The 12,774-nt window shown below is 37.5% G+C and overlaps 1 protein-coding gene across 2 annotated transcripts in view; it reads left to right on the forward strand.

Annotated features, from left to right (window-relative positions):
- ST6GALNAC3 (ST6 N-acetylgalactosaminide alpha-2,6-sialyltransferase 3) overlaps positions 1-2,406 on the forward strand; it is a 523,337-nt gene extending 520,931 nt beyond the window's left edge. For both annotated transcript variants that reach the window (XM_077905084.1, XM_077905083.1), the window contains exon 5: positions 71-2,406. In XM_077905084.1, coding sequence (XP_077761210.1) covers positions 71-257 — 187 coding nt within the window. In that variant the 3' untranslated portion in view covers positions 258-2,406. The remainder of the gene's footprint in view (positions 1-70) is intronic.
- Positions 2,407-12,774: the final 10,368 nt, after the last annotated feature.

Consider the following 12,774-nt stretch of genomic DNA (forward strand, 5'->3'; position numbering starts at 1 on the left):
GCAAATGAATGCTTCATTCTTCATCTCAATTCTCCTCTCCTTTTTTTTTCCTTTTCTTTTTCTTTTTTAGGACAGAAGGATATAGGAAAGTCCCCTATCACTACTATGAACAAGGAAGAGATGAGTGTGATGAATATTTTCTTCATGAACATGCTCCATATGGGGGGCATAGGTTTATCACTGAAAAGAAAGTATTTGCTAAATGGGCCAAGAAACACAGGATAATATTCACACACCCAAACTGGACAGTGTCTTGATGTTAGTTTTTCTGATCTTGCCACAACACTCGACACCACCATAATACCACAACTGTGATGCTGATGATGCTGATGCGGATGATGATGACGATAAAGACAACAACAGTGATGATCAAGTTTCTGTACATTCTCAGATATGGATGGTGACTCTGCCAGTAATTTGAACTTGGGGTTTCACGGAGGGTGGATGTGCTCTTTACATTCTTTCTGAAGGTTCAACATTACATACTGCACTTTATAATTTAACTGGAATTGAAATGAAGGCCAGTAACATGACAGCAGTGACCTAAGAAATGGGAAGATTACCTTTCAAGATAGCTGCTCAGAATTCCTGGACAGTGCGTAACTCAAAAGCCATGGGATTTGGCCTCATGAGGCAAGGTTATTGACTCTATGGTCTCTTGAACTTGAGCAGCTCCATCATTTTGAAGAATGGTTGATTGTCAGACACTGACCCAAGAAATGCTATCTGGGTACAAGCACTGTACCATAGTTACTAATTAGCCTAGAGGCAGGGAAGGAATCTCTTCCTGACAAACCATGGTCCTACAGTACCTCCTACAGCTAACGCCTCAGGCCATTTCCTAACAATGAACATATCACCGACATCCTACCAATCAGGATTCTTCAACAATTCAAACAAAATGGGCCAACTAGAAATCTTGATGAATTTTCCCTCTCACCACTCCATTCTCACTACCCCAAACAACATAACTAAACATGTCACTAGAGTGATCTCTATTACAGCTTAGTTATTTTTGGTGGAGTCCTAAATATTTCAGAAAGCTATTTAACATGTAAGATACCAACACTGTAATAACATATACTGTGAAAGCATTCTTAAAACATAACCAAAAGGGTTTGCTAACTCTGCTTCAACATCCAACAACACAAAAATATATGCTTTTTAAAATCATGAAACAAGGAAAACAAAGCATATTTTTACATCAATTTGTATCCTACCATACTTCATAATATATATTTGTATATTCAAATTTCTACTTTATAGGCTCAGATGCATCCCTCCGTACATTACATTATCTTGTCAAGTGCCAACTGTTAGACATGGAGAGGAAATGATTCCTTGTATTAAATCTGACCAGAGCTTTTGCCTTCTAGGGGTTTACTTTCCCCTCAGTGTATCAGTTGTTATACCATAATAACAACACTAATAATGACCTTAATGTCCAAAGTGCTTTGTCATTTAAAGTTCTTATACATATGCTGTCCTATGTGATGCCCGTGACCACCCTACTGGGCAATTGCCTACACATTCTGACATCTCCTCAGCAGATGATCTGTAATTTGTTAATTGCTTTGATGCAGATTTCCAGATCTTTCCCTCTGCTAATATTTGTATAGAATAGCATTTATGTAGACTAGTAACCAAGTGATTTCAGTGCCAAATACAATATATTATATCAGGATTATGCAAAAAGTATCACGAGGATGGTCTTGGCCATAGACTAGGACACCTGTGAAGATAGATAGTTTTGATTTTTTTTTTTTTTAATGATCTTTTTAGGTAGAGAAAAGATGAGGAAGCAGGGATAACAGTAGGGAATGAACACAGAGAAGTAGTTTCCTGTCCCCACCTTGAGATGACATAGTTCTCCATACACTCTTGGCCCATTAAATATTAGAACATTGATTTGCTGAGAGAGCAGATGAGAGACCAGAAATATCCTTGCAAAGGATTCAAAAGACACAGCCAAGCCTAACCGACAGAATGCTGTGGAAGATGAAAGTGATGACACACTTCACCTCAGGAGCTCTTTGCAGCTCTAACCAGTGTGCTAAGTCCCACGATAAGTTCCCATTTGATGGGCCGTCCTGGGCAAAAAGCCTCTTTGCTGCTCTCCACTGCCATTTGTATAACACCAACACTCAAGTCCGTGAAAATGGCCAAATGCCACTTCCATCGGTGGAACTGTTATCGCTGTTATTCTTCTGTTGTTTCCTCGTGTGGTTTTCAGTTCTATGTATGTCAGGGTATTTTTTTCTTTTTTGAGCAAATGATGGATAGAAATGCCCACTCAAAGAAAAATAAACAGATGCAAATGTTAAAATTATAATACAGATTGTTTTCCCCCCTGTTGTGATATAGAAGTTCCACTTTTAAATAAAAAGGAACACTTGATTATCAGAATGCTTCAGAGAACGACACAATTTATTTAGTTTTCTGGTAAATGGAGGGTTAAATCTGTTTGTTCGTCCTTGCTCTCCTGCCTCTCCATGGAAGAGACTTTGCAGTGCCCACCATCACTCTGCAGCAGGAGGTATGGAATAAGCAGTGCTTCCTCTGGAGGGGTAAGGGTGGCCTCCCCTCCTCTCTTCTTTCCTGTGTCTTCCCCCCTTTTTTTCTTAACTAAACCCAACCCCACTTTTTATTGTTGTTATCTCTCATCTCTTTTTTTCTAAAAGTGGGAAACAAACAAACAAAAAAAAACAAACCTTATTCTCAATTTGGAAACCTAATTGGATGATTCCCAGTGCAATCAGCATTTTGATAGAATCACATAACTTATTTTTCTCTGCAGTCTTAATGTTCTCTGCTTCCATTTCCTGCTCTTCTTTACCTTCAGCTTCCTGATTCTAATGGAAATACAAAGAGTAATTTCTCCCATATTGAGAAATTTTTCATCTAAGATTTATGGATAGAGAAGAGAATGACAAAGGAGGAATTCAAACTTGTCACACAAATTTCTGGCCAATTTCACTGGTTCTAGTCAACTGAGAGGTTTCATCCAGCAGCTGAACATTGAAAAATTCAACTGAGCTCACTCATCACTGATGTATGTATTCCAGAAGTTAATTAACATCTGTAAAAAAACCAAACACATTTCAATTCCATCCAAGGCTCTAGGCAACTGGACTATTGAAAATGGCCACAATTTGCTGAAATCAGCATAAAAACATGCAAGCTAGAAGTAATAGGGTAAATATTACTTTTAATTCTGCAGGATTCTAGAAAAAAGGAAGGAAATTTTTTAAATTTTAAAAGGGTTTTTAAATTAATATTTGAATCCTTTCTAGGTTAGCCTAGTGATTAAGTAGTAATGATTTATATTGTTATGATGGTAAAGTGAATTAGAAAACTTCTAGACTATATCTTACCTTGCTATGAAATGTATCAAAGAAAAACCAATTTGGGAAGATGTTTGTATATATGCACAGAGTCAATTTGTGTGTGTGTGTGTGTGTGTGTGTGTGTATAAAAGCATACCTGCAATCCTATATTTGTCAGTGATGTGTATGAATCACAGGAAACCTATTTTAGACTTCAATGAAATTTGTTGGTTTACATTTTTAAATCCTGTTGAAAAAATAAGGCAAAAATCCAAATTAAATATCCCAATTGTAAAGAGTACATAAAATCATATTCAGTGACTGGCTCCCAGAATAAAGCTAGAGAAGCTGCTAAATCTACACCTGAGAGCACAGTTAGATGCCACAGTTGTTACAGATCAGACCTATAAGTACAGCGATCCGTGGTGCAGGCTCTGACGATAGCAGTTCAGCTAAAGTCACATTGAAAAACACTACATCAAGCTGCATTCACTCTGGAGTGGATGAACATTGGTCCCTTTATTCAAATAAGCCTGTCTTTGGCGTAAGCAAAACTCAGATTTGCATGATTTTTATTATATGGTTAGAGAACTGTGACCATTATGAAAAGAGGAAAGTATAAGGAGATTGCTTTTTGAGGATTTGAAATGAATCAGCCGTTGTGGGAGCAAGAGTCTGAATTGGGGACTTTGCTGACCTTTCCAGAAGTATAAAGCCACCAGAGGAGACTCACTTCTTAGGAAAAATATAACATTAAATTCTTCACCTGGTCATATTAATTGGATGCTAATGGAAAGCTTAGTTTTTTAAAATTTTAATAATAAGAATATTATAATCAGAAGATTTGCTTTTTTTTTTTTTTAAACAACATACCCATCTAACATTTAACGTGGCATGTCAAATGCAAAGAACAACTATGTTGCCCCGTGTCAGGTGTTTGCATGCCTTAGCACAACAAATGATTCATAGTCCCAGAGCCATGAGGGGAAAAAGTGCTTTTCCCTGAACTGCTTTTTTAAAAAGCAAGACCTCATAATTTTAATAGCATTCATAGACCCAATGACTCTTCAGTGCTAGCTAGCCTTTGTAAGTATTCCAGACTTTTAGAGCTGTAAGGGGTTTAGAGACCAGCCAACCCAACTTCTCCATCTTGGAGTTGAAGAAATAGATCTATAAAAGTGAAGTGACTTGCCCACGGCTGTCACACAGACTACTGGAAGTACTGAGACTCAAATTCTTATCTCAGGTCTTCTTCTCTACTACTGTTCCCACTACTTTTTTTTTTTTTTTTTTTTTTAAGCACAGAATGGTAGTTGGAAAAATGCATAAATGACTTTACTGAAAGTCTATTCCTGGAATCCAAGGGCTCCCGTTAGTAATGTTGATTCTACTCATGATCAGAGAAATCTTCACACTGAAATGGAGAAACAGTCTCATAATTGAAGGGACATATCCCAGTAGTTTTCCATATTCTCTGTTATCTATGTTTATTGCTAAGACTATACCACATTATGCTATCATGAAATTCTAGGCCTAATTTAAGGAATGTAAAAGTGAGTTTCTTGCTTCATTGTTGTTGAGGATGATGAAGCCACTGATACTCCTCTAAGAGCTGTTGAGCATGGAAGTTGCTTGGTGTAACCCGCATGTCCTATTGTCAAATTATCTCCAGAAACCAAGGTGTCCCAATCCTCAAACCAATTCAGCTGCCTATTAGTGAAATACCCTATCTGCACCTGCTAGTGAAACGCTCCCCTTTGTTTCCGCACCTTCTCTACCACATGTGATCTCCGAGGCCAGATGTTCTTCTGGAAGATAAATCACAGGCTCAAGCACCCCATGGGGCTTAATCACCCTGCAAGACTGAAAGAGGTTTTTCTTTACAGTCCACTCAAATGATACTGTTGGAAGAGGAGAATTTTGAAGCCATATTCACTAGGCTCTGAAAATGATTTCTTTGACTCAGAGATAGCGTATTGTTTTGTTGCTTGTTTTTGCAGAATCTTAGAGAAACCACTAGAGTAAAATTCCATGTAAATTGCTAAAGCATCAAATCAGAGCTGTCCTTGGGCATTGTAACTTTGCAGAAAACCTCACTTAGGTTTCTTTTTTTTTTTTAAGTCGTCTACTTTTTTTCCCCCTTTTCAGAATAAGCAGAATGTTTATGGAGTAGAAAAGCTCTTCTTTCTCCACAGACATGTTTCCTTTTGTTCATGCCTTGGAGACTTCAGAAAAATAGAAGCTCACTTTCCTAAAAGTGAAGAACATCTTGACGAATAAATAGCCAACTTCCTATATTCACATATTTGCCTATAAAGTGAGCAGTGTCTTCCGAAAAACTCCAAATGGACATAAGCCAGGGCATTTCATGGTTCCTTGTTACCAAATCTTCAAAGTACTAATTTCCTTGTGTTTAACTTTGTTGTCATTGCTACCAAGTAAATACCCATTTCTATTACATACAGTATATTTTATGCTTCACTCATTTTTCTGAGTTCACACAATTTTTGCTGTAGTCTCTCATTCACTTTAAAAACCTGTAATCTTCATCTATTTATAGTAGAGACTGTAAACGCAGTTTGTGCACTTGGTGAGGTTTTTTCCTAGCATCATATTGCTTTATTTATAGGCACCATGCTTTAGAATAAAGCTTACTAAATGGCAAAGGGCTACTGGCATATTTCAGTTTGGTTTTGCTTTTACAAGATAAGTGAGGGGATGTGAACAAAGCCAGAGAGTATTTGTCATTGAAAGAAAAAAAGCAAGGCAGGAGTGAAGGTGGGAGGCAGGGGGAGATATCCAATATACTCAGTACCCAAGGCAGAAAGGCGGCCTGGGTGACAAGAGACGGTGTTGGCCAGCCTCCCGAATGTGTTTTGTCCACATTAACTACCTAATGCTGAGCTATATTTCCTTTCTTGCTCTTTCAGACCTGTTAGCCAGTTGGGTTAGGACATAAGCGGCTTAAAATACAAAAGTCCTCATTCTTTCCTATCCTCCTTCTTTTCGTTACTTGTCTCCTTTTCTTCCTCCACTCCTCTTTTCCTTTTTAAATCTTTTTTCCAGCAAACTCAGCCCTCTTAAAGTTGAACATCATAGGTGGGCGGTTTCTCATTTTACAAGTCAACTTACAGTCCTCTACCAAAGCCTGTAGGGGACCCCGATTTGGATATGATCTTAAAATGAGACTCTTCTTTGGGAATCAAGTAACAATAACTGATATGCCGTGTTTATTATAGGGCTGTATACCTCATTCAGTCCCCTCAACTACTCTGTGAGGTACGTTATGTTACGACCACCATGTCACATATAAAGAAACAGAAGCACGGAGGGGTTAAGTAGCTTGTCCAAGGTGGCATAGCTAGTGATAAAATGAGGGTTTTGAACCCAGGCAGTCTGACCCAAAGTCCATACCTAGTTGGGGCAGACTACTAGGTATAAACAATGACCCCAAAAACTCAGTGACTTGACATAAGATTTCGTTAGATTCTCCTCCCCAGCCAGCTTGTCTCTAAGGATGACTCAAAGACACAGGCTCCTCCCACCATGTGGCTTTGCTCTCCTGCACCCTTGGAAACCTCTCTTTGGCCAGCTAATGGGGAAAGAGCATGGAAGATTCTGCAATGGACAGTTTTATGGATAAGTCCAGAAGTGGTGTGCAGCCCTCCGTCCACATAGCATCGGACAGGCTCCGCCATGTGGCCTGTTGGAGGTGGGCAATGCCCACCGGGTGTGCCCGGGAGCGAAAGGAACAGAGTTTGATGAATATGTAGCAGTCTCAGTCATAAAACCCTTGGTCATGATAACATATAGCCTTAAAAAATTACTCAGTTTTGTGCAACTACATGGATGAATTATGTTGATAATCCTTCTTAAGAACACTTAAGAAAAAACTTCTCTGAACATGGATGTCAGTATCAACCACCCAAACAAAAACTAGGGAACAAAATACTGCTGTAGGCCTTATAATACCAAAAGAGAGGAAATGGTTTCTCTTACCCAAAGATATAAAGACAGAAATTGGTATGCTAGCAACACTTTCGAGTGACTTAACTCTACCAACAGTAGAAGTAACGTGGACTTTTAATGTCTTAATGATCTTTGATTAACACAAGATAGATCTGTCCTTGCCTCTGATCAGCCAAGTTTGTGTGTGTGTGTCTCTTTCCTTTGTAAGATGTCACAAAGATCAACTTCCCTTTTCAACTTCCCTTTGGTCTTCAAGTCTATGCAATGTTGTGATGATTTTTTTTTTTTTAGTAAAAAATGAAACCTGTGGTTCTCATATCTGAAAATAACAAATCTCTCTCATTCACATCCCTCCCTTTCTCCAAGCACATTGGCATATGTTCAAGGAAAAGGGTCCTAATATGCCCATATGTCCCTTGACCAGCACAAGGTATATTTCCCTGGGGAGAGGCCCCTTCAGCCTTTCTCTTCAGCTCCCAACATTTTTCTTTCCTCCTCAATATTTTCTATTTTTGCACATTATTTTCTTTAAGCTATCTAGAAATCCTTCTCCCTTAACGCTAACAGAATTCCACATCCTAAAAGTTCTTTCTCACCTAATAGGAAACTACTTACTGTCTTGGGAAAAATGCTTTGTATGTTAGCATATAAATTTTCTTAGTTTGTCCATTGAGAGAAATTAGCTGAGACTCTAAAAACAAAATAATTAGAGAAGAGAAGCCGCCAGTGTTTACCTTCTTTCGGATCAATGTGAAATTCCTTTTAAGGGCAAGAAACTATAGCACCTGGTTGGTAAATGACATCGCTTTGAACTTCTGTGTAAGGCTTGTAACAGGTGATAATATCTGAAGGTTCTTCACAGGATGAAACTGAGGCTCTTACTACCCCTTAGCCCATGGCTAAAGCTTCTGAAAAACACAAATACGCAGTGTCTATACACACTGGCAACATCTTACACCATGACTGTTAAGAGTTCTTGCATTTATCATGGGCAAAATTTTGCAAACATACTATTTTGAAGTCACTTAAAATCTATGTAATCTTCCTAAATAATTTTCCTCCACATGCCTAAATTTCCACAGAAGCATAACAGATACAATGCAATTCATTTAGAATGGTTTTCCATCTTTAGTGGCAGTTTTACCTCAACTTAAAATGGTTTGTCCAACGCATCTCTTGGTGATGCTGACTATAAAGGGTTTCCTCTCTAGTAGAAACAAAGGCTATACTCCATAATCTTTGATAGATAAAAAGGGCATTAACGTTGAATGAGGACATTAATGTCATGCAAATGGATCTGTGGATCATGCAGAGCTGTGAGTGGCTGTTCAATATGGAACAATATAAAAAGGGGGAAAAAAAGCATTCAACAACACAAACATATGGGTTCAATAAAACCAAATGAAATTTGACAGGAACAAATGTAAAGCAGGGCACTTAGCTTAGAAAAAGACATGAGCATGACTTAACAGCAGTACTCATGAAAAATATTTGGAGGTTTTAGAACATTGTAATATGATACACAGCAATTTAAAAGGTTACTGTGAGGGATCCCTGGGTGGCGCAGCGGTTTGGCGCCTGCCTTTGGCCCAGGGCGCGATCCTGGAGACCCGGGATCGAATCCCACGTCGGGCTCCCGGTGCATGGAGCCTGCTTCTCCCTCTGCCTGTGTCTCTGCCTCTCTCTTCCTCTCATGAATAAATAAATAAAATCTTTATTTAAAAAAAAAACAAAAACAAAACAAAAAAAAATAAAAATAAAAGGTTACTGTGACCTAAGACACTTGAAAGAGTCTAAGAGGAGACAGCAAGGTGTGGAATTGATCAGACCACTTCTGGAAGTATTTTTTTTTTAATTTTATTTATTTATTCATGAGATAGAGAGAGAGGCAGAGACACAGGCAGAGGGAGAAGCAGGCTCCATGCAGGGAGCCTGACGTGGGACTTGATCCTGGGTCTCCAGGATCACACCCTGGGCTGAAGGCAGCACTAAACCACTGAGCCACCTGGGCTGCACTGGAAGTATTTTTTAAAACCTGTTTTTTCTCTTTAATAAGAAATTGCAACCATTTTCCTGATGTTACTAAATCATCCTAAAACATGTTTAATTGCTATATTGTGCCATAATGTATTTAACCATGCCTCCATTATTTTTCACTATATGATGAACAGGCTTGTTTGTGAATTTTTTAACACTTCCCTGATATTTTTTTCTTTTATTGTACCAACGTACAGAGGTGCCTGCTTCCCAGCACCCTTGTCAAAAAATTTTTTTTTCCATTTTTGCTTATTTTACATGTACTAAAAATGTCATCTTGATTTAATTAGTATCCAGTTGATTATTATGAAAATTAAACATTTTTGCATATTTTTGGAAACTTGTGTTTCTTCTTTCATGAATTAGTTGTTCCAATATTTTCCCCATTTCTTATTGCAGAAGTCACAATACTTTAAAGATAGAGACAAATGAGAATTCATTCAAAAGAAAGGGGACAAGTGAAGAGCAATCAGGATGAGAGAACTGGAAGTCATGTTGCACCAGAGATTAGAGACATTTAGCTGGTTTGATAGAAGGTTTTAGGAAGAACTCAATTCAAACATTTGAAAGGCATTAATGCAGGTCCAAATTTGTTTCAAATTCTGTGGCTCCATTGCACAGAACTACAGCCAGTGTGTGAAATTTCAGAATTTATCTCAGGATGTTCAGAAAAATCCAAAATTAGAGTATAGGTTTTTAGAATGAGTAAATTTGTGTGAATTATTCACAGACAGATCAGACTACCTACTTGTTCAGTATTTCATGAGATTAGATAGAAAGTTGGATTCTTTGGTCCCCAAGGTCCCCTCCAAAGCATATGTTTTGTGAAATGGGATACAACCCCACATGGCAAAGCAAGATTTGACACAGAAGCTCTGAAAAAATAAGCCTAAAATTGAATTTGGGGGCTCCTTGCCTTAGCAGCAGGATATTCAAATACCATCGCTCTCTCTCTCTCTCTCTCTCTCTCTCTTTTTAAAGATTTTTTATTTATTCATGAAAGACACAAAGAGAGAGGCAGAGACACAGACAAAGGGAGAAGCAGACTCCCCGAGGGGAACCCAATGTGGGACTCGATTCTAGGACCCCGGGATCATGACCTGAGCCAAAGGCAGATGCTCAACCACCCAGGTGCCCCGGATACCATCTTTTAAAACAAGTTATTTCTAATGATAGCAAATTCCACCAAATTCATGTTCAGAGTTGGTTCCCAAATGTTGGGAGTACATTCCATTGCTGGTGGTGCACACATGTACACACCATAATCACCAACCCCAACTCTACTACTGAATATCACTTACTTCATCCTTGAAATGCTTCACAAAGAGCTATAACTTCCTTTGCTTCCAGTGGGGGAAATTTGCTCACATTTCACACATCCATATTTTTATATACTTGCTATTGTGCTATGTCTTTGAAATGTAATGACTCAAGAAAATTACTTTTGATATCATAGCATTCCTCATGCTGGTAATTTATGATAATAGATGTCACTGTAGATTTAAGAGTCATTTATATTGTCCACCTTTTCCTATTTCTGCTAGATTAAATAAATTCCTCATATTGAGTTTAGCTGCATTTTTCAGGTTTCTAGTCTGTATCACTCACTTTCAGTGTATTTATAATCCTTTTATCTGGTCTTTGTAGTTTCAAAAATGGTGCCTTGGATATTTTACGTTTTGAGCAATCAATGCCCTTTTCAAATTGCCCTCTTAAGGTTTTTGTAAAATAATATTCTCTATAATACAACTTTAAATTACCTGTCTTTTCCTTTACTAGACTTAATCCAAGAAGACTAATTGAACAGTAAGTATTTTAATCATCCCACACTGTCAAACCTGTCTTCTCATTACTGAGAATTGGATAGGCCATGAGCTTAATTGTGTTCCTGGCAATATAAGTAGATTGGAAGCCTGCTAATATGATTAGTATATGACTATAGAATTAGTCCTGGTATTTATTAATTTCTATGCAAAAATATTATTTTAACAGATATATATTGAATATAACCAAATTCATGGTACTTCTTTAGTGCTTTGGAAAGTACAGAGATGAGTAGGCTATGGTACTTATCTGTATGGAGCTTACAAAAAAACTTAGAAAACTAAATCAAAATTCCAAATAACTACAAGATAACCCAGAACAAGTCAATGGCCACAAAAATGATTGAAATGAAAATGTTGCATATGACACAGAAGTAAAAGAAATCTAAGGAAATGATTTAAATATAAAAATTGTCATTACATTATATGTGCTAGTAAACGTTCAAATATATCTATAGGGTGATTCAAACAATCAGGATGAAACATCACAAGGTGGATCTCAGGAATTGCATCTTCAGTTTCTATTAACAATGCCTTATAAAAATTATTAATACAGGAGACAGTCACCAAGACATAAGGACACTTTCATCTAACGCAAATGAGGCTTTCTGACAGCCGCATTTTGTTCAGGAAGAGCAATGTTTGTTGGAAAATTTAGGAGTTATTTTTGAAAAGTGAAATGAAAATGCCCATGGTATAGTAAAATGCTAAAACCTCTTCTCCTGTCTGCCCTGAAATCTGCTAGTGGACCCCAGAGTTCAGTCAAGGCTCTGGTACTATTTTTAAATGTATTCATTGAACAAACAGTACCTTTCAAAGACATTTCAAAGATAGCTGTGAATTCAAATAACATAGGATGTGGAACTGATGTAGGTGTAAATATGGATTCGTTTTATCCCTTTTATCCATATAGATCAATTAGTCTTGTATTATTATTCTTGATATGCATTCACTCTCAGCTTTAGGAGTTACCATGAATGTGGATTACCCTGATTATGCTTTTTCTTATAATCGTTTCATCTATACTTAGCTACTGAGCTTAAATGGCAATTTTCTAATGTAATGCTTGCTATATGCGTCTAACTGGAGACTTAAGTAGGGCTAAGAAACAGTCTGGGAAAGTAAAAATCATAATATGCACCTGTCCTGACTTTCACTCGTTGTCTACAACATCCAAAGAATATCTAATAGAGGAGTCACACTTCCTTGATTAAATGGCTTTCATGAGTTGATTAACCTACTTATGTCTTTGTGGAAGTGACCTACTTCAGGAAAAAGTATGGTCCTATGTGGTAGGTGAGTTTACTCTGGGTGAAGAATGAGTAAAAGGAGAAGAGACAGCTAGTTGTAAGATTCATACCTTCCATGTCTCTTTTCAATCTTTGCAGAAATTTTAGGTTATTTCCAAAACATTCTTCTCTTTTATATATTCAGTTAGCAGGGCTACCCAAGTGATCTCATAAGCTATAGTTATTGAATTCAGAAAGAGATCCACATTTACTTGGTCAATTGATTTTTATAAAGATGCCAAAGTTATTCAATGGAAAAAGGATAGACTTATCAATATATGGTGCCAAAATAACTGGATATCTATATGGAAAAAAATTTTGAATTTCAGC

Source organism: Canis aureus, chromosome 8 (assembly GCF_053574225.1).
Source record: "Canis aureus isolate CA01 chromosome 8, VMU_Caureus_v.1.0, whole genome shotgun sequence".
Taxonomy (NCBI): Eukaryota; Metazoa; Chordata; class Mammalia; order Carnivora; family Canidae; genus Canis; species Canis aureus.